The following is a 23,294-nucleotide window of genomic DNA, read 5'->3' as shown; positions in this document are numbered from 1 at the left end:
GTCACACTGTCAAGAAGTATCAGATTTAAACTGAAACACAGGCATGGCCAATATGGAAGTGAGTTATGCAAATTGAAGATTCCAGATTCAATTCACCTCCATGTTCAATTAGTAGTGCAGGCACCACAATTGCCCTCAGTATCCCTTAGCTTGGGGAGAAAGGAGGCAAACAGATATAAATCATTCAAGGTTCCCATTTCTCATCGCTGTCCAATGATCTCTGCTGGAAACTGCAAAAGTGTGATCTTTGGCGAAGAATAAGATTGGGCTCAGCTGTGATGCCCCCAGTACCGAACAGCATGCTGACGCGCATGGCCGAGGCTCACGCATTAAAGACTGGCCACCGGGTGAATCGGTGTCTTCAGGAGCGGAGAGGAGAAAGTACTAAAATTCCATCAATTGTGGAGGAGTGTGAAGTTTTTAAAGACTTAACGCAGCGTAAAACCCCAAATTACCGTGCATGCTATACCACCTTCGTCCAAAAGATGGCCTAGTGGCAGTTTGTGAACTTTTTTTTTTAAGGAATAGTTCAGTGCAAAGTTTTTGAGGGTGTATGTCATACACATCAAGGAATCACTAATGTAAACTAGAAGCAACACCTTAAATGACACCTAAGTGACTGAGCACTTAAGAGAAATTTGAGCTGATTATGAGAGAGCCAACATGGATTTGTAAAGGGTAGGTCATCACTAACGAACCTAATTAAATTTTTTGAGGAAGTAACTAAAGTAGTAGACAGGGTAGTGTCTATGGGTGTAGTTTATATGGATGTCCAGAAGGCATTCGATAAGGTTCCATGTAAGAGAATGTTAGCTAAAATTAAAGCTCATGGAATTGAAGGCAAATTATTGACCTGGTTAGGAGATTGGTTAGGCGGTAGAAGACACTAGGGATAATGGGTATGTACTTGAATTAGAAGGAAGTGATTAGTGGGTCCCATAAGGATTTGTGCTGGGGTCTCAACTATTCGCTATATTTATTAATGACTTAGATAACACGAGAGCTATTTTTCCAAGTTTGCCGATGACACAAAGATTGGTGGCACAGTAAATGGTGTAGATGGGAGCATAAAATTACAGAGACACTGAAAGATTGAGTGGGTGGGCAAAACTGTGGCAGATGGATTTCAATGCAGGCAAGTGTGAGGTCATCCATTGTGGACCAAAAAAGAATCGATCCGAGTATTTTTTAAATGGTGAAAAGCTAGGAATAGTGGAGGTCCAAAGAGATTGAGGAGTCCATGTGCACAGATCACTAAAATGTAATAGGCAGGGAAAAAAAATAATCAAGAAGGCTAATGGAAGGTTAACCTTGATAACTGGAGGGCTAAAATATGAGGGGGAAGTTGTGCTACAGCTATACAAAGCCCTAGTTAGACCACATCTGGAGTACTGTATACAGTTCAGGGCACCGCACCATAGAAAATATATAATGGCCATGGAAGGAGTGCAGCACAGATTCACCAGAATGTTACCAGGGCTCCAAGGGTTAGATTACGAGGCGCGATAAACTAGGCTTGTATTCCCTGGTATAAAGAAGGTTAAGGGGTGATTTAATTAAGGTGTTTTTTTTTTAGGAATTTGAAAGGAATTGATAGGATCGATAGAGAGAAACGTTTTCCACTGGTGGGGGAGTTTAGGGCAAGGGACATAAAATCAGAGCCAGGTCATTCAGGAGAGAAGTTAGGAAGCACTTCTTCATGCAAAAGGTGATGGATGTGTGGAACTCTCTCCCACAAAAAGCAGTAGATGTTAGCTCAATAATTTTAAATTTGAGAGCGATAGATTTTTGCTAGCCAAGGGTATTCGGGATATGGAGCCATGGTGGGTAGGTGGATGGAGTTAGGATACAGATCAGCCATGATCTCTTTAAATGGCGGAACAGGCTTGAGGGGCTGTATGGCCTACTCCTGTTCCTATGCTCCCTGAATGGGTGGTAATTAACCCCAGAGCTGTATGATCTTAAATTTACCAAACATTTCCTTTAATTATATGTAAAATTTTAAACAACTGATATTTCATCCTTTAAAATTCTGCATTTTTGGTGCCACTTTCATCAGCACATTTTTAAATTGTATGTACAATGCAATACTCCTCCAGCTGAACATGGACCAGAAAGGACCCAGGATCAATCCAACACAAACGTTTATCAGCTGATCTTATATCAAACGGCCTTGGTAGATAATTACAACCAGAGGACAGGAATGCCTCTAATGGCTGCCCACTCAAAATAAAGTCACATATATTATGGGTGAGGTACAAGGAACAATAAACACAAATTCATAACTCAAAGTTTTGAGTAAAAATCTTGCAGTGAGAATGGCATTGCTCTTCCACAAGTAGGGTTTGATTTAATTATGGTGGGCATGCTTTGGACTCCCATCATATTTCACCACACATGGGCTGCAGACTGCAATATTGTACAAAGGTTGAATTTTGCTGCAAGATGTTTTGTGGAAACATAAAAAAATAAAATGGAATTGGAATGTATGTTCATTGTACTGTAAAACCTAGAGTTACTTTACACTGTTACCAATCACAACGGTTACCAAAAAGACACTGGTTTATGACTGCATTCCCCCCAACTTTGCCATTCAAGACACTCAGGTGGCATCTGTGAGTGCAGTGTTCTGGAGGCCCTGCACAAGCTTACACAATTAGTGGCAAAACAACTTGCATCTATATAGCGCCTTTAAAGTAGTAAAATGTCCCAAGATGCTTCACAGGAGCGTAATCAGATTAAATAAAGGTTCAAATACTAGGGGACACAAGAGGAATATCATCATCCAAAAGGTAGAATTGTGAAACAAATTACCAAGAGAGGGCACATGTTTCAGAGGACAGCTCAGTGTATTCCTGGAGAGAGAAGCAATTGAGTGATATGATGGAAAGGCCTGTAGGTTAAGGTTGATATATCAAGAAGGGATGGGTTGTTGAGTCGGGGCCTTTTACTGTTTCAAAAAGTTTGTATTTCCATATTATCTTTGTAAGCAGAAATGCTTTGAAGATGTGGTCATTGCCCTAATCTGCAAGAGACACTTGCACATTGCAAGGTTCGGAAACATCTCTCTCTCGCTTCCCTCCCTCCAACAATGCACCATGATTGATTTCATCCGCACTTTGCTTAACAGAAATATTTCCAACCATCTCAAGTTTACTAATTTACATACTCAAACATGCAAACAAACAGATTTTACGCTTCACAGAAAAACTACTGCACAATTGTTCAAAAATAGTGAACAATGAAAGGCGCTCTGGTTACTCGCATGAATGGCCTCTATTAGTTATTGTACACGTCTGTCTACATTTCCTGATTGGTGACTGATTCAGACCATCTACTATTTCAGTCTGTATTATAAACTCGAGGGCATGAATCACCCAGAAGGTTTCATGTATTGTTTTCCACATTGCAAATGCACGCTGTTTAACAGTAATTTGGCTGTATCAGAGGGTGTGGCTCTCACACCAGCATATGTATTGTTAAAGAAAATCCTAAAAAAAACTTCCATTTAATTAAAAAATCGTTGGGAGAATAAAAATTTGCTGCCCAACACGGTTGCAATCACTTAAAAAAAAAATCTAACTTTCCATCCAGATGGAGAGCCACATATACAAAATAGGGGGAAAAGAGTGCAGAGGAAACAGGACATCAGGGGCAATCTCAGAATTTGGAGGGGCAAAAGATACATCATCCACACTAAACAAAGTGCAGGTTGGTGTGTGTGGGGAGGGGTGGGGGGTTGTCCCATTCCCTCTCTTTACCACTCCAGCGGTTACACTTATGTTTCCGCTGTCCCCTGCCTTATTAAACCATCAATGATCATATTATGAGTACACTGACAGCTCGTAAATCATTTCCACCCCATTTACAGGATCTCACTCTAAAAGGTTTGAACATTGAAGCCACTCTGCGAACTTGAAGTGCAAATGCAATTCTCAGTGACGATTCAGTAACAACTTGCATTTATATAGCACCTTTAACGTAGTAAAACATCCCAAGTCGCTTCACAGGAGCGATTTTCAAACAAAATGCAATGAAGTATCAGTGCAAGAATGGAGTGACACTGCACTGACAACACAGACACAGATAACTAATAGTCTCTACAATGGGTTAAGCATTTTGGTTTAAAAGAAAAAACATGCCAAAGTGTGGGACATGGGTACAAATCCTGCCCAAACTGATGGAAAGTCTCGTGATCGGTGGTAGTAAAATTTCTAGAATTCCCTACCTAACATCAATGTGGAAGCACCATCACAAGTGGTTCACCCCCACCTACACAGGGCAACAAGGGATGGCCAATAAATGTGATCTTGCGAGCGTCACCGACATCTCAACAGACAAATAATGGGAAAAAAATCCATTTGGGTAGTCTGAATCCAAGCCTAGTGGGCAGGGGTCCACAGCATAAATATTACTTGGCAGTCTCACTCAAGAAAAGCCGCAGGACGGATGGTGTGGGAGTTGGAGAAATGTCACCAGGGCAGGAAGGGGTGTTCTTCCAAGTTTAGGGAAGAGATACATTGTTGGGCAGAGTACAGGAAATGCTCGATGTCAACACCAGCTGCCCGAAATGGAAAGTGCTCCATTCCCAGGGCTGAGGAACTCAAAATTCAGACAAAAGGCCAATAAAAAAGTGTAAGTTATTCTTCTGTATAAAGTATATAAAAGTACAATTTATATGCCTATGTATTTACTGGAAGTTATTAATTTCATCAGGTACTGTAACTAAATGAGTTTGAGTAACAGATTGATGGATTTTTCTTAAGCAAGGGTACTAAGGGTTACGGAACCAAGGCAGGATGCAGGTCAGCCATGATCTAATTGAATGGGAGAACAAGCTCGAGAGGCTGAACGGCCTACTCCTGTTCTATATTTCTATGTTCAACTCACCAGATCTGTGCCCTTTTTAAAGAAAAACTATATTTAACAATAAAGAAATCTGAAACACCCTTTATGACTCAGTTGATAAATACACAGCCCTGCGTAAAACTGTGCCCCACAAAGCAGAGGGTGTTGGGTTCGAGTCCTGCTCTGTGCTGAGTTAGCTAATCTTAGCCAAGGTTGGCAGTAGGAGTGTCAAAAAAACAAATTGTGGGGGAGACGCAAGGAAAAATGTTAGCCAAGGTTGCTGCTTCTGATCACTATGCTGTTGGAAAGTGTTGGTGATTAAGCAGGTGCAAGATTGGGCTCCACAGTTAAGTACCCAGCCTCTGGCCCCTTGGGTGAGGTACTGGAGACCAGCTAACACCCATCAAAACGTACTCCAGTAAAAGTCAGAAACTTTAAAGGGAAACAAAAAATAAATAAAAAGTTGTAAGAATGCAAAGAATGCTCCACATATCAGTAAAACCAAACAGTATTCAAATTATCTTATGCAGCAGGCTCCCAAAACAGATTCTTAATTTTGTTTACAGGATGTGAAAACTACATAAGAAAAACTGGAGAGTAAGGTTCAAATAAGGAAAGGAGTTTGGGTGTAGTATCCATTTTCAAACAGTTACAAACTATAGAGGACAGGGGACATACTGATTAGGGCAATTCAGGATATCTTACCCACCTCCATTATTGATCAGGTATTGCATTTCTTCAAGTACATTCTGACTCACTCTGCTAGGGTTGTCTTCAGAGCTGCTGCAGTATATCAAGTCTGCCAGCTACCTTGAGGTACACAAAGTTGCACAATATTTTCCATATATATGGAGCTGGCAGGCAGTGTTTCGTTTGGAATGTTACTTCCATGTGTTGTATAGTAAATGCTTTCAGTTAACTTCATTTACAACCATTTTAAAGGAAACTCAAAAGAAAGTTCCTTAGCACCTACTGTGAAGATCAGGGAACTAATAAAAAATCACTCTGCCAAAGCAAACAAAAAAAACACAAAATAAAGAAATGTACGTCTTTTAAAAACTAAATCCGGAGAAAGGAAATATCATTTGGCCCATCAAACCCACTCCATCCAGAGTCCATGTGTGATTATGCGAGCATGATCACTTTGTCTCTCTCTCTCTCTCCAGCACCCCTGTTGGTCCACTACTGTAATAAGATTCAGTCCTACCCTGACTCCCACCGCCCCAAAATAAACAGTGCTGTTACTATCTCTGCAACCTACAACCCCCCTTTTTCTCAAATACATCCAGAAATTCTCAAATGGTTGAAATGTACCTATTCAAACTAAAAGATTCAGCACATTACAATAATTAGGCACATGTACTGGACATGAAATAAGGCAACTTTTGTACAATTCAGATGAAGAAAAAGCATGAATGCCAAAAATCTGAAATCAAAAATAATGAATGTTGGCAATGTGTGGAGTGGTAAGTATTTGAAAAACGGGTAAGTGTTTTGGTTAAAACTCATCAGTTCCAATTCAGGATCTTCACCCAAAACATCAACTTGTTTTTGTTTTTCAGATTGCTGACAAGCCCATTGCATCCATCAATTTTCTGTCTCTACAGCAACAACAACTTGCATTTATATAGCGCCTTTAACGGTGCAAAACAGCCCAAGGTGTTTCACAGGAGCGTCATCAAACAAAATTTGACAACGAGCCACATAAGGAGATATTAGCACAAAAGTGGTAGGTTTTAAGGAGCATCTTAAAAGGAAGAGAGAGATGTAGAGAGGTTTAGGAAGGGGATTCCAGAATACAGAGCCCAGGCAGCTGAAGGCACGGCCAATGGCGGAGCAATGAAAATCAGGGATGTGCGAGGGGCTGAATTGGAGGAGCGCAGAGATACAGCAGAATACAATTTCTGTTTTTTCAGGCAAGGTGAAGACCAGCTGCATTAATATATTTAACTGCGACATGTTAAATATAGCAAGTAAGTAGAATCTATACAAACACAAAACAGGTACAAGCAAAGAATTCCAGTGTACAATCCTGCTCCCTTTCACACTCAAAAAACATGATTTCCAATCTAAATGGATTTTTATTAAAATCTTGAAGTACTAGAGTAGAGAAAGTTCAGCAAAGGAGACAGACCAACTATGTCTGTGCTAGTGAAGCTCCACATCAGCTGTCCCTACCTTATTCCCATTTACCTGCTCTCTTTCCTCTTGCTATTTAATATTTTCTTAAATTGTTTATTTAATCCCCGCAAAACACTGATTGATTTCAGTAGCCACTTGCGGCAATATAGGCTATATTCTGATAACCTTGTCTGAAAAAAAATTATTCTAGACTCCTTTGTGCTTCTAATTCTAACAAAATGATGGTAAGTCTCTTCCAGTCCAGTACATTTCTACACTCCCATGTGAATAAACCACACATGAACTATAACTTGCTACGTATAACTACATAAACATAAGGCAAATTTAAGTATGTTGATAGAGTGAGATAAAGTAGGGCGAGATGAGGCTTGTGTGGAACATAAACACCGGCAGAGACCAGTTGGGCTGAATGGCCTGTTTCTGTGCAATAAATTCTATGTAAGTATTTTCTTATCTTCCTCTCGAGATCAGCAATATTTATGTTGTATCCACATTCTGCACCTGCTAGTTTAACCCGACCAATCATTCTTCATAAAAATAGAACAAATTTCGAGGCCATTTGAACGACCGAATCACAACGCCATGCTGCTCTAATTGTCCCACTCTAGCTTCTAATTGTGTTTTTAAAAAGCCTTTCGCTTCCACTTTATCTGGTACATTATTCCAGACATTCTTTACTTGGAGAAGCTTCTTCTTGTATTTGTTCTAAATTTACTTTTCACTACTTTATATTTATGACATCTGCACAGTATAAACTTGGAATCTTGGATCTTCCCAATTTTTTTTTACTCGTTCATGGGATGTGGGCGTCGCTGGCAAGGCCAGCATTTATTGCCCATCCCTAATTGCCCTTGTATGAGTATGACTTAGGGGGTTGAGCCCAAATCAAGGCAGACACTATAATGCAGCAATGAGGACCTGCTGGATTGTTGGAATTGCCATCCTTGTTAAACTGAAACATTGTCTGTTCTGGTGAATGCGAAAGACTCCATAGCACTATGTGAAGAGCAGAGTTGTCTTGGCCAACATTCCTCCTTCCTTCAACCACCAAACCATTACTGTTCATTCATATCAGTGCCATTTGTAGGATCTTGCCTACATAACAATAGTGATCACACTTCAAAAGTGCTTAATTGGCTGGAAAGCACTTTGGGACGACCGGAGGCCGTGAAAGGCACTATATAAATGCAAATCTTTCTTATAACAACTGTTACTACACATCAAAGTAATTGCATGAAGCACTTTGAAAGATCAGTGCTTTCTAAAAAAAAACCTCGACATTGTGTATCTGTATCACAGATGCACAGGAATAAAGACCAAAACTTCTGTAAATAATAAAAGGCAATCTTATTGCAGGATACCGGATGCAGTATATATTGTTACAAAAGACGGGACACTTCTTTCAAAGCACAAGCAAATTGGTTCAGTCATTGTCACAGCTGCAACTGCGGGGACAGCTTTTATTGGTTAATTTGGGTCTCCCATTTTTTGGTGGTTACACGTTTGCTGGAAGGGGTGGAGTGAATTGTTTACCATGGGGTTTTCTGTTGCTTGTATAAAAAGGAAACAGCTGTTTAAACATGGACCCTGTACAGCTGTGGCTATATAAGGACGTCAAAAATCCTCAAGTTTCATCTTGTGGGTGTCATCTCGTAGGTTTTTGCTATGAAATTTGCTGTCATGTTCCCAACACGTAAAATTAATTATTTTTTTATTTTTCTCCACATTCTCTCCCCCCCCCCCCCCCCCACTTCTAGATAGCAAGAGATTTATCCACTAAGTCTAAAAATACAGCGAATTCATTAACATAACAAAAGTAAAAATTAGTCTGTGGGTAGTCTAAATTGAAAAGAAGTAAATATCCCTTATGTACGCCACAAAATGCCTAGGAAACACATGCTACTATCCAAAACTGGGTATAAATGGCTACTGAATGATGTATTTGTACTTCACCCCCCACCTGGACCCTCACCCCAAAGAGTAAACAAGGTGTTCTTAAACAATTAGAACCCAACCAACAAGTTTCAACTATGCATGGTACCGAAAGAAAACATGCATCAATTAAAAGGCAGAATTTGAGTGAATAATTGATGAATTTAATGTTCAGTGGGCCAGCGTAGACAAGGAACAGTGTGGAAAGGATTCATTCCTGCAGCTTTTTTTGAAGGGGAGGCTGTGTTTAATGATTAGGTCAGAGTAGAGATTGGCATAAAAGATAAATGCATCATTTGTGATCTTTAGTAAATTGCTGTAAAATCATTATCTACATTGTCTGAAAATACATCTTATCCAACAAAGCAGATTACTAACTAGCACATTAATCTACAGAAATTGATAGCCAAGTTCCGCACCCATGAGGACGGCCTCAACCGGGATCTTGGGTTCATGTCACACTACACGTAACCCCACCAGCGAACAAATGTTATCTGTTTTTAATATAACGGGTCATTGACTGTCTTCCTTATCTCTCTCTCTCTTTTTTTGGGGGGTTTGTATATTCGGTGGCCTTTTTAGGTGACACCTTTCTGTCTGCTCACTGTGATTGCCTTGGCAATGGGCAGTAATCACCAGGCATTGTTCTGTGATTTTAAAATGCGAAGGATTCGAAAATGTCATTTTCACACCACCTGAGGAAGGAGGAAGCCTCCGAAAGCTTGTGGGATTAAAAATAAAATTGTTGGACTATAACTTGGTGTTGTAAAATTGTTTACAATTAATCTACAAGGTACAGTTGTCCAAGAAATTGCATCAATTCTACAAAGTCTTGCTGTACCTGAATGCTTGATTAACCTTTTTCAATATCTGTGTTTATTTTTTAATTCAAAAGATTATTAAGGAATGGATATGGTGGTGTAGTTGCTACATAAATGGACCAATAATCTGGAGAACGTGTGTTCAAATCCCACCATGGCAGTTTGATCATTTTAATTCAGTTAATGAAAATGTGGAAATAAAAAAAAAGCTGGTACCAGTAAAAATGATCAAAGTCATTAAAAACCCCACCGGTTCACTAATGCCGTTTGGGGAAAGAAACCTGCCGTCCTTACCCGGTTTATATGTGACTCTTAACTTCCCTCTGAAATGGCCTAGCAAGCCACTCAGTTGTATCAAACCACTACTCAGCGGTTCATAGAAGGTGGCCCACCACCACCTTCTCAGCACAAGTAGCAATAAACGCCGGCTTTGCCAGCGACGCCCACGTCCCGAGAATGAATTTAAAAAATACCAAATAACAGTTCCTCCGTCAATGCCTGTCCAGTAATCTCCAAAAGGTTTGACAGACAGACAGACAATATGGTCAGCTCCTCATGATTCAGAGTTAGTCTTGGGCTGATGCATCATGTAGATGATCAGCACAGCCCAATTGGGTAACCTGCAAGCCCAATATGCATCTGACAACTTCACACACCTTGGTAATCCACACTGGACTGGTCTAAATAATTGCAATGCACTGATTCCAATGCAATGATAATTTTAAAATATTGTTTCCAGATGATTATAATATGCGGATGGCACTTGTAGTGTGTTGAGGTATTCACACTGAGGACAGACCTTTCAGCCACATATAAAAGAGGTCCCTCCATGACCTGTCCAAATTCCTTGCATATCGTACAGTTTGGGGGGAGGGAATTCAGACATGTCCACCTAGGCAGCATTTGCACATCTTCCTCAGAATCCAGATAACACTGTTGCATTGCCAGACACCTGGAGCATCTGGTTTCTCTGTTGAGTGGCCCGGGCACAAAATTAAGTACACAAGATAACTACATTCAAATACACCTAGACACCACTTTTTAAAGACACAATCATGAATCCTGTAGAGACTGTTAACAGGGAGACTCTTCCACATATTAATTCACTAAAATATTACCAGTTGTACTGATCTCAAAAATTAAAATATCTAAGCAACTTCCTGTGAGTACAGCATACCCCTTGTGCAAACTTCTGAAGTTATTTTCATTGGAAATGTAATGTTATCAAACTTTAATATTGATGTAATGGTTAACGATAGATCAGTAACTATAATTTTCAGCTCTTTCATTTTGCATGTGTTCAGTCCCTAGGTCCCAAAATATAGTTTCACCATCACTGCCAATATTAAGTAGGCTGAAAGGTCCTAGAGCCCTCAATGCCTCAGTGGGTAAAAGCACCACCCAATGTGATACTGATCCACAAAAACAAGAAAATCAGAGGTTTGGTTCCAAGTCTGTGCCGAGTGATGAATTTAATCCTGAGTGGACCAGCTTGGGCATGGAAAAGTGTTGAAAGAATCCTTCCTTCAACATCTTTATTAAACACAGCATCCCCTTTAGAAAGAAAAAGACTAAGCCATTAATTGATCTCAGCCAAGGTGGCAATAAGGGTGATACAATTTGCCTCAGTATCCCTGGAGGGATAGGGTATGGGCATTGTTTCTTCCCCAATCACTATCTAACAACTCCTCCCACAAGGTGCACACATGGAGATAGAGAGGGAACAGGATCAAGCACGGCTGTGATTCCTCCTGCTGTCAAATACCTTTACTTAGGTCATATTATGAAGAATGGCCACTAGGACCAGGTATCAGGTAGCTGGTGCTGGTGGAACCATAGCCAAGAAGTTAACATCTTCCAAAGAGGAGGGGGCAGAAAATGGGCAAAGCAAAACCTTGCATTATTTTACAATTATGGTAACTGATCTGCAATTGATTTTTTTTAAAATTATGATTCTGCAAAGAAATTTGTAAAATAGTTAACTCACCCTTAAATGACAACAGTTATGTGTTTGCCAGACAGCTAATCTAAGCCCCGTTCACAAGGAATGGGTGAAATCCATCTGTATTCATGGACAATAGATAGTAACAGAAGGAGATCTGTGTGATCCTAACCAGCTGTCCAAGTTACCCCAAAGAACCATTTTATCAGGGACACATCTGGATGAATTTGTACTGATCCTTGAAAGCTCACGTCAGTTAACAACAAAAGGTTTGGTTCTAATGTAGGAATTGAACTAGCAACAGTCAAGGTGCATAAATGAAGCATGGGGTGTTTCCTGGCATGAGACTCATATTCATTTTTTTCTTGAAACTGATTTTTTTTTAAAAAAGCAGAAATGCTCTTAGAAAAGATTCCCCGAAAAAACAAAGCAAAATGAAGTCACCAATTCAAGCACATCAATAAGGACTGCATTTTGATCTAATTATAGAGACAATATGTATAAATTTAAACTGGGAAATAAAAATTAGAAAAAATTGAGAATGGCTTTGCAAAAATATGTATAAATACACATCACACAGGAAAAAAGTTGATAAATCCTCGATATTTTGTTTGCTATGTTGTGTAAGCCTAGCAAGAATTCTCTCAGCTAAATACAGCGGCTTGCCTGACAAGGGAAGCTTTCACAGGCAGTGGTGACGTCAGTCGAGGGCAGAGCTGTTGAGAGCTCTGCTGCAGGCAGTTCTGTTACTAAGCGGAGAGCCAATCACATTCCAGAGCACAACCTTTGAACTCAGCTACATCATCACCAGCTTCCTGTATTTCCTAACTACACTATGCAATGCAGTATGTCTGTCTAGTTATGCAGCGTAAAGCAGAGCCATTTTGTCTCTCTGAAGTTGACTGCAGCTGACTAAAAGCTTAAAAAAGACAGCTATACTTTCCCTCTAAACAATACACCAATGCCTTCACTATTCACAAAATAGCCTGATACATGCATACAGGCTTCCAGCTAGCCACACAAGTTAATTTACTGATAGAAAACTAGCAGAAATCCCTTGAAGAAATGTCGAAAACAAGCTCTGTATAAGTGATTTCTACCTTCATAAAATGGCTGCCAAATAAACTGACTAGATCCCAATAAAAGAAACATGACTGCACAACTTCTTGGGAGCAAATACAGCACCTATCACCAACCACACATTCCTCAAATGGAATACATTTCCATGCCAACAATAAAGTAGCTCATATCCTATAATGTTCTTAATAATTATATTTGGATAAGTTCCCCTGACACAACATACTATCCTGCACAACAAAAATTAAACATGCTATTCTCCCTCCATGGGCTCGATTTCTAGATGCTACCAGATGGAAAACACATTGATTTCCATTTACAAGTGGAATTTATGAAGAAAACTAGCATTCATTTTGCAAGAAACATTTGAGTCACATCCACATCAATGCATCATTCTGGAATATGCTTCATTTGTTTAAATTCTCAACCTGTTCCTAGGCAGATATTTTATTGGTAAGTGACTTGACTGTAACAAATTATCCATTGTACCTGAAATTAGTCCTTACTTCCAAAACACATGGAACTCAGTTCAAACTAACCAAATATTTAACTGTATTGTTCAACAGTCCAGTATCAAATTACAATAAATCTAAATATATATATAAACATATATGAGCTCAGGACTTTCCAAAACATGCAACAAATACAACAGCACAGAATTCAAAAAGCATGTACACTGCTGGTTAAGATCAGAATAAGAAAATGGAATAATGAAATCTCAAACGCTTAAATGAATTTGGTAATCCAGGGAATAACAAGCTCAAGTTTGTTTCTGTAAAGCACGCTCCTCAGAATAAATTGTCACGTTATGCATTAAAATTTCTTTTAACAGAAAGCAGCTAATTTTCTGAACACATTAATAATCAGTGAAACCCATTTTTAAAAAAACTCATGAGTGCAGCTAGGTTTGAAGCTCTACCATTGCAGAATACTCATTAAGTTATTTGATTAACACTACTTGCATCCTTGTAAATTTATCTAATCTTATTTTTACCTTATTGGGGGAGGGGGGGGTTACAATTTAAACCCCCTACTCCTATACAATGACAAGTTATAACATAAAAGCAGCTCAATGACTATAGGAGTTGAGCGTTTTTTCCCCCCACAATTGTGAAACCTGAAAAGCACAAGCAATGCAACTACAAGCCAGTCGAAATATTTTTTTGTACGATTAACCGCCAGCAGGAAGAAATGGAGTTTCACTCTGCAGCTTGATGTGCAGCAAACTCCACCACGTCTACAAATAAATTCTGGAGAGCTGTAAGCTTCTGCTGAAAATTAAACAATTTTCACAACTGAACAAGATCTCCAATATGCAGAGTGAAAGCCCTGTGGGTGTTGACACTGCTAATTCTATCCAAAGTATGTTTGAATATTCAAAAGTAATGCAAGTATTTGGTTCCTGGAGTTGTGTTGTTAGGTAGTCTAGAAATTACAGTCAATGAATTATATATTATACTGTGATGTGGTTTCTCCATTTTTGTATATTTGTTCTTTCTACATTTAAAAAAAAAATTGAACGCAATGTCTTGGTTTTACAATTTAAAAAAAATATTTTGTGGACTTACCAGCAATTTTCAACATGCAAGCACAGATAAGCCTTTTCAAACTTGTGCCTCTCTCAACTGTCATGATCCAAACAAAGCTTTCTTTAGCTGATTTTCCACCATAACTAGGAAAAGTGATATGACATGGTGCAACGTTCCACAAGTGATCGTGAATTTCTACACTTACCACACATGGCGGCATGAGTACCACTTGCATTAAACATTCCAAAGGCAGTGAAAATGTTGGTTTATGCATATATCCAGCATGATAAATTGCTTGCTGCAACAAATGACTTGCCCTAATCAAACCAAAGGCGGCGAATCACAACTTATCTTGACATGGCATACTAGCAATCTGTAAAAGGTCATTTTCTCAGATTACATAATGATGACACCAAAACCCAAGGTATGGTAGGGTAATTTTATTTATACAAGATCATCTTTTTAACAAGCATTGTCTGTAAGAATGAACTCACATCTGTAGCTGTTTGAGTGGTAGAATTAGATGGACACATGAACTCATGACTATTTTGTGTGGAGGTGAAGGGTCAGGTTTGGGATACCAGAGACTGTGCCTTATTGGAATGAACACAGATGTTCCCATTCCAAATGTTAGTCCACCATGGACAACTTCAATGACCATCCCTTCTCTATGAAGTGGAGGAAGCACAACCAGAAAGAGCCAATATCTGCCAACAGTTGATCATGTACTTTGATAATATTCCAAGGATCTTCTTTCCATCCAAAAAGCTATATCCCCCACCCCCAAAATTAGATAGGACTGAGGTGGATGGACATCAATATTTCATAACAAGCCATTGTATGTCCATAATTCCACAAAAAGAATCCCACCTTAAGAAGGGCCATTTAGCATCAAGTGCCATATATGTAGGGCATTATGGGGTATTTGCTTAATAGCCAATGGTCACAATTGTTCAAGCCACCGTGTTGATCTTCAAACAGCGCTGAGTTGTTCCACACAGTGAAACCAGTCCTAGAGTGTACCTAATGTCAATCCTACCATGGCAATGATTCAAACTTAAACCTCAGGTGACCACCCAAGGAAAAGGTCCACCTAAAGTAAATCTCAAAAAAGGCTATTAGAGACTAGTTTCACTGAAATTAGCATAAATATAAATATTAATTTTGAAAAAATGTAAACATTGGAAGTTTAGTTTAATATACATTTTTTGAAATAAATAATTAACAGTTGACCAAGTCCATCTTTTTGTAAATTATGTGCAATCTCAATTAAGATACCTTCAGTGAAGTATGTTGATTTCAGAGGTGAGAAAGTCTTCAACGATCACATTAAAAACAGTAAGCAATAAATACAATTTCCCCTGTGGAACATCTTTTAAAGATGACAACATATTACGGTACTTCAATCTTAAACCACAGCTCAAAAGCAACTGAAATTCAAATATTGTCAGTTGATAACTGTGCTAACTGCCAGAGAATTAATACGTTTAAGACAGTTTTTATAGCACACACAAATGTACAGTACACAAAAAATTTTAAATCCAGGTTAACATCTTTCAATTAAAAGCATCACCTATGGCCAGGTGTCTGGTAGGCAACAGTATCCACTGACCTGTTAAAAGTTCAACAATTATTAAAAGTTATAGGATCTTTCAATGTAAAGCTTCTACGGTTTCTTATCGAGAAATATCTTTTATTTTTGCAGTATGAATGCATCATCTACCCGATGTCATGAAATAAATCTAGGTACACATATATAAAATGTGATGGGAATGAAGTGTTGCAAAGTAATTAAAACAATTATAATCCTTTAAAGTTTAAAAGGTGTATTCAAGATAATAAACATCTTGAAGAAAGACAAAAGCATTTCAGGGACACAGGGCAGAGAAGCATAGTAGAAGGAGCCCAGGCATATAGTATGTACATTATTATTCCAATACAGGAGATGGGGACACAAGCATAGTAAACTTTTCACCAAATTGTGATAAAAATTTACAAAATACCCTAAGACATATGGTGAAATGGTGTGGTGGTGATAAAAATATAGACTAACAAGCAACTTTCCAACAGGCACTTCTTAATTTATCTATAAATATGAATTTTTTTTCATTCATGCAACTTTTTGTAGTATATTATTTACTACAATTTACTTCTATGGGTTTACTATGGACACCAAATCCTCAAATCCTCAAACCCGTCTGCATTGTGAGTAAAATGGTGCATTGCAGCAACAGCAACGACAAGGTCATTTTTCCACAGCAACATGAACGGGAAAAATATATTCGTTATAATAATATAAAATAAACAATAAAGTGACATTGGGCTTGACGGCCTTACATTGTATTTCCATTGCTTAATATAGGCCCAAATGGCATATCATAAGTTGGAGAAACTGCGAGCAAAAAAACAGGGTGGGGCTTTTAGGAATCTCAAGGTCATCGATTAAAGATTTGACAGAAATCGAGAAAATTTGCTTTAGATATCGAGTAATAGGTAAGCATCCATCATTATCAAGGTAAACAATGTATTCAAAGCACCCGAAAAAATGGGACAGAAAGTCGAGCGCTCGTACCTGGAAGCATTGCTGCGTTCTGATCCGTCGCCTTCGGGGTTTTTATCCTCGTTAGACATCATTTTGGGATCAGGGAAGTTTAGGGGCTCGGTTTTGTTCTTGGGTGCACGTGGATGTGGGGCTTCTAAGTCCAGATTTCCCCTGTCAAAGTTGGTGGAAGATAGGAAGTCCACTGGAGTCAGCTGCTTGCTGGTCGAGTTGGAAAGCCCTGACGCAGCATCGACATTGTTCAAGCACTCAATACCATTGTCGGTCTCCGACAAGGTCTACAAAAATATATTTTAAAAAGAAAGGATCAAATAAAAACCACAAAAAGCCAAGACACCGGGTCACCAGAATCAAACTTACAAAAAGTTGCTTTTTGTGCTCTAAAATCTGGCCACGGAATACAGTCCAATTTTAATTACGTCATCGCAAACAATCGTAATTTTATATTAAATCATTTCGTTTTAAAAGCAGATATTTTTAATAAAAGATTAAGAATCGCTGCAAACATACCTGTTCCATGTATCGCCTTCGCCAAGGCTGGGCTTAGTTTCTGCTCCGTCGACAAAACTTCGCTAAATCGAAACCGATTCCTCCTTTCGCTGCTCTTAAACCTCCAGAATTAGTCACAAAAACTCCGAGTTGTAAAATATCATTTTTTTGGTTTTTTTTTTGATCGGCGGTTCTCGCGTGAAAAAATATCACAAAAAAAGAAAAAAAAAAGTCGTTCAAAAATGGAGGTGCGCCATGTCTGCAAAGCTCAAAAACAACGACATCTGGGATCGGTCCGCTTGCCGGAAAAAGAGAAAAGAAAAATTTACACACAACACAAAAAAAAAATAAAGGGGAAAGAAGAAAAGCCGGGATTTCTCTGCGCCCCGTTTAAAAAAAAAACCACCTTTGCTGGGAGTTTGCACTGAAATGAGGCGCAGTCTGGTTGGAGCGGCGCGGTGAAGTTGCGAAAAGTTGCATTAGGTGTATTGGAAGTGCAGTGAATCTCGACCAGCCACCGCCGCCATAGAGCTTCTTCTCAGCGCTGAGGCTCCCTTCCCTCTCTTTGATTGACAGCAACGACGCTGCGAAATAATTGCAACATTTTCCCCGGACTCAGGTGATGGACCAAGTAAAGACCCACCCCTACACACAAAAAAAATGGGCTTAAAGGTATGCTCGCTTTTGGAACGGTTACCCCCCTTCTCACCCAAAGGACCCTCTTGCCCATTTGGAACCTGTTACTTTGGGCTCCCCAAGCAAATCTATTCTTTGTCGTGTCTTTTTCTTTAAACAATTAAAATGCATCCATGGACAAAAAATACTTCCTCCCGTGGCCGGAAGTGGACTTGCAAGGATATTTTCTTTCATTAAGATATGGGGAATATAGGATTTATACATGGGGGCAACTCCACTTTTACTAATGATCAAGTCACATGAGCCCCCTCCTTCTGAAAGATTAGTTCTTCACATTTCTTAAATCATTTATAATCGATGGATAGCAATTCTATAATTTACTATCACAATGTATATTATAGAAATAGCCCACTCTAGACTTTGATTATCTTCCATTTTCTTTGTCTTTCTGCAGCATGTCCCTTAAAAGGTCCTCTTCTCTTTCTTGCCCCACGCTGCCACCCCCCACCCCCCCACCCTAAAAAACTACTCCTTTCAAGAAGTATTTCTGGCTTTCTTGAAGTTTCATATGCCCAATGGTTTGAATATAAATGCCAGGGTTGGAAGCAAAACATTTCTTTACTGGTCCATTGTTGAACGAAAAGGAGTAGAAGACCCCTAACCTACACCCAATGGGTAGATGGGCACTGAGTGGCAGTGTTAAAACATATATCTTTGACCTACATAGTCAAAGATTTAAGTCCCAACACAGATCAAGTTCCTCATGCAATTGCATGCTCAATAACATTGGCACTTATCGGCACGGTGCAAATTGAGCAATTGGCGTAAAGCAGCTGATCCATTTTTCTTCTCATGCCAGCTGAAAATGTACCCCTGAAGGGTTTGCAGAACTAGTTAAGTGATAGAACAGTAAACTTTCTATGAACTAAATCTGATGGATAGGCACCAATGTGAGGATGAGGAGAGAAAGCAATGGACATGAGTAGAAGATTAAATTGTTGGCATTCAGTTGCTACCGTAGATGCCTCAAAATAGGTACCTGCTGTTGTAGATCTCAGTTCAGATGGCACAGATTTTACATGGTTCTTCAATGTTGGCAAGTTTCAGTTTAGCGAGCACATTGATAGCATAACAAGAATGGATCAGCTCATTTCATAGTCTTCCCAACATCTAAAGTACAACTAATGAAGACCATCAGAAATTTTGTTCCTAGATCATTATTTGTAATTATGAAGCTGGTTGAAATGGCTTGTAATGATGGAAGTCAATAAAGGACTGACCATTCATTTAATTAGTTACATGGAATTATTGTTGCAAGTCATTTCCTGATGTTCACAGAAATGGTATTGTCGAGGCAATTGTCCATGGATCCTAATATGGACAATTGCATATTGCAAACAACCTTCAGCTCATCAAGATTCCATTCAGCTGCACCCAAATGATGGCCATGTGCAAGTTACGTTATGCTTTCATCTTCTAGACAATTCTTCACAAACAAGAGGTAAAAAAAAGGGCAGCAGTTTCCCAATTTCTTGAAAGTTTCCTATGTTACCCATTATTGATCTTCCACCTAAGACTGCTCCAGATGATGACTGATGAACATTGGTGGGCAACTTCCAAGATGATTTTGGTCAACTGTTCATGAGAACTGTAGCATGTTCTAGCAAGACAAGTAGAAACCACACATTCTTGCAGCACATGAGTTTTTTTTCCAGAATATCTTATGGATTGTGAAGTAGTTTTATACATAGCCACAATTGGCAACAAGTTGTTTGCAAGTGAGAACAACAAAAGCAGTTTTTTGAAAATATTAATGCCACTATTTGCATAAGTAAATCCAGAAGGCAAGACTGGGCAGACACAATGTTTCTATTTTCTTTCTATGTACGAATTCTAACCATATACAATGTTGCATTTACATTAGCTTCTGTTTGAGGAAATAGCAAAGCTTGACATTTTCTTTGGAGACCAAAATCATACAGAATCCCAATTGGTAAACTCATGCACCAACATGGCAAGAGACTCACACCTCTCTGATCAAAGACCAAAGGCTGATGTACCAAATATAATATCAGTTTTTAACAATTCTCAGCCAATTCAGTCAAATCCACAGCACATCAACAAATCATCATTGACTACTTTCATCTTATTACCAGGCTTCAGAGCTGAATAATATTCCAGCAATCTAGGTTACCAATTCCTGCAGAAGTTATATGTTCCCACATTACAATAGTGACCACACTTCAAAAAAAATGTATTGGCTGTAAAGCGCTTTGGGACGCCCTTAGGTCGTGAAAGGCGCTACATAAATGCAAGTCAGTCTTTCTTTTGGGGTGTTGATAGTTAACAAGTTGTTTGGTTCTACCTTCTCTTTCCCTCCAATATACTGCTACATACCTTTCCAAGAATTTCTGAACAAATTTGTTCCCCCCTCCCCCCCACATTGTTTTGAAATGCAAGTCCCTGTAGTATCAGTAATAAACCACTCCCTACATTTTCAGTTTTATTTGCTATGATGTAAACAGTTTGTTCAATTTTGAGCAGGGTTACTGTTTTTGGCATATTGTATTATAACTTGGACTGCAAGAACCTGAGTAAGCTAGCATCTGTGTAATATTAGTTCCATATTATCACAGTTAACATTGTGACCTCTGAACACATTAGTTGTTCAAAGTCAGTAATCCTTAAAATTTCAAACCTGCCACAACCACAATGAATGGCAGTACTTTTACCCCACAAGAACAGTTCTAAGCTGTTCGAGATTGTACAGATAGTATGCTTTCCTCAGGTTTTATACAATTTAATAAATCGCAGTGCATTACACTTTTGTAGCGTTGCTGCAATTCATGGGTCTCGACAAACTGCCACACAAACAGTTTACTGCCCCTCAAAATGGTGCTTCAATATAGTCCTCAAACCAACACTATTTCTTAAAAAAAAAGTTAAAAAGCAAATCCTATAAATAGGAAGAATTTGGGGTGTTGTTGCCTTCACAAGGATTCCTAAATCAGTAACTGAACAGAAAGATCTCCCCACTGAAGGGTACAGCATCTCACCCAGAATGTAAAAAAAGTATTTAACTTCCTGATGAGGAAAGAGATGTGTATTTTAGGGGAAGAGTGTAATTGCCATATTACATATCATTGTGGGGTAAAAACAACCCTGTAGGCATAGCACAAGTCCCCACGCAACCCACTCCAATTACAGGTATATACATACAAACATCAGGCAACAAGCCAATTCATATGAAAAATGAAGCAAATCTTCTTCCCTTTCAGTTAATACACACCCAAAATCCCACAAGTGGAAAGTAAGCAGCATAGCCATGAGAATACTTTACTATTCTACTTGTAGGATTTAATTTTTTTTTCTAGCATTGATAACATTTACATTTTGTACTCAGCAACTGCCAGGACAGGTCCTATAGATATTGTCAAAAGTCGTAGATCTACCAGGAAAAAACAGCATGAATTGGTCCAGGATTAACAACTTAAAATTATAGACATGACCAAGTTGCATTCAAACATAAGAATGGAGAGAATCAAGATCGTATAATTCAGGATGTCAGGGGCTATTATGGTTGTTTGGGTAGATTAATCCGACAAATTTTAACTCTTTAATGACCTAGAGAACTCTATTAAAACAGCAGTATTCCTGAACTGCTCTCATGCAGTTCCACTTCCTCAGAGGTATGGCTCTATAGCGGTTTTACTACCAACTATGGAGGAAAACATCTAGTTACTATAAAATAGGAACTGGCCACCAAAAAAGCTGCAGGTAGGCAAAATAGCACAGTAAAACTAAACCAAATGAATGGGCACTGTAAAATCTTCGACTGAGCATTGTCAAAATAGTTCCTATGAAGCAAAGATGGTAGCTCTTCCTTCCTCATTCACTAGGCTAGTTCATTGGGATGCTGAGGTGCACACATAGTGAGCTGTTCCTCACCCAGTATTTTATTTTTCAAAGTCCTATCTGTGAAAAATGTTTTTTGTAGAAAAGTAATTTAAAGTAATGAACAAAATACACAACTAATTAATGCTGAAATAAAATAAATTTATTTTCAAAACAAAGAATTATATACAAATACTGAGGTCAAATAGAATGATACCGAAACAAAATGAGCATCTTTTACAGTCTGAATTACTCCAACTATTAGAGATCATTACAATAGAGTTTATTTTTTTGATTATAAATAGCAATTTAAAATATTGCTTCGTCGTGGTATATCGAGTAAAACTAGTCAATTCAAATCAACTTGATAAAAGGTGATTTTCTCAACAGGTGGTGGTACATCAATTATTTCACAGTTTGCAACACTTTTGTAAACATGATCAACAAAGTCAATTCTCTTGATTTACATGAGGGACTATTCTTGGTCTACAGTTGCATAGTTAATGCTCTCTAATAACCATGCTATTGAATAAGTCTATCATATGCTAAGTGGCAAAGCATTCGATAGTCCACTTCCTTTATGTCCAAACAAGTCAAAGACAAGGCTGGTGGCATCTTCGTGGTATACTGGTGGTCTCCGGATGTGAATGTCCTCAGTTGAAAGGTTTCTTTTTAAGAAAGAGAAAATCTTGGTGTTGATATGATATTGGCATTGAAGGATCACTTAATTTGAATCTATACTGACAATATCTAGCTGACACCACACTGTATATGAGGGACAAGTTCTATATTTACTTGATAGTAGGAGACAAAAAGGATTTTCTATTCGGATTGCAAACAAAATGCAAAACTAGGTTCAATCAACACATCCAAAAAAGGTTATGTAGGTCAACAATTTTTTTTTCATAAACTCAAATATTTGAACACCTTACCTTCTATTATGAAGTCAACACACTGCATCTCAGGTTGTTTTAGATTTTTACCTCGTTATTTCATGCATGTTAATAGGCATATATTTCACGGCATTTAAATTCATGATAAATGAACACAGAATGAATTGAACACGCTAAATCCTTTACAGTTGAAGATAGTCACAATTCCAGAAAAAAATGTGGAACAATAATCACATACCACAATATAATGTTCTAAACACATTATAGAAACCACAATTATCTTTGTGTTATCCAAATTTGACTCTTAGGAAAATCAGTTTACATTAGCATTCGAACTAAACCAAATCAGATTTGAACTCAATCTCAACTTAAACCATTGGTCTCTGCAAAGTGTGATATATCATATAAATAACACATATTCTGTGACATATTTAGAAAGCACTAACATTTCTCTTTTAGCTTCACTTGCTCAACAATTCACCAATGTCTGAGCAATTGAATTCAAACAACCCAGGACTCTTCACTTATCCA

The 23,294-nt window shown here is 38.5% G+C and overlaps 2 protein-coding genes across 2 annotated transcripts in view; both read right to left on the bottom strand.

The window, feature by feature from the left end:
• Positions 1-17,916, bottom strand: part of chd2 (chromodomain helicase DNA binding protein 2) — an 88,327-nt gene extending 70,411 nt beyond the window's left edge. The window contains exons 1-2 of the mRNA XM_067971132.1: positions 17,362-17,916; positions 16,864-17,129 (exon numbers count right to left, since the gene is read on the bottom strand). Of these exons, the coding sequence (XP_067827233.1) occupies positions 16,864-17,129; positions 17,362-17,370 (275 nt within the window). The 5' untranslated portion in view covers positions 17,371-17,916. The remainder of the gene's footprint in view (positions 1-16,863; positions 17,130-17,361) is intronic.
• Positions 17,917-22,015: 4,099 nt separating this feature from the next.
• Positions 22,016-23,294, bottom strand: part of ctc1 (CTS telomere maintenance complex component 1) — a 70,211-nt gene continuing 68,932 nt past the window's right edge. Inside the window, exon 24 of the mRNA XM_067971381.1 lies at positions 22,016-22,538. Coding sequence (XP_067827482.1) covers positions 22,393-22,538 — 146 coding nt within the window. The 3' untranslated portion in view covers positions 22,016-22,392. The remainder of the gene's footprint in view (positions 22,539-23,294) is intronic.

The sequence above is a fragment of the Heptranchias perlo genome, chromosome 34 (assembly GCF_035084215.1).
Source record: "Heptranchias perlo isolate sHepPer1 chromosome 34, sHepPer1.hap1, whole genome shotgun sequence".
Taxonomy (NCBI): Eukaryota; Metazoa; Chordata; class Chondrichthyes; order Hexanchiformes; family Hexanchidae; genus Heptranchias; species Heptranchias perlo.
The sequence above is the reverse complement of the archived record's forward strand: the minus strand, read 5'-3'. Positions and strand labels throughout refer to the sequence as shown.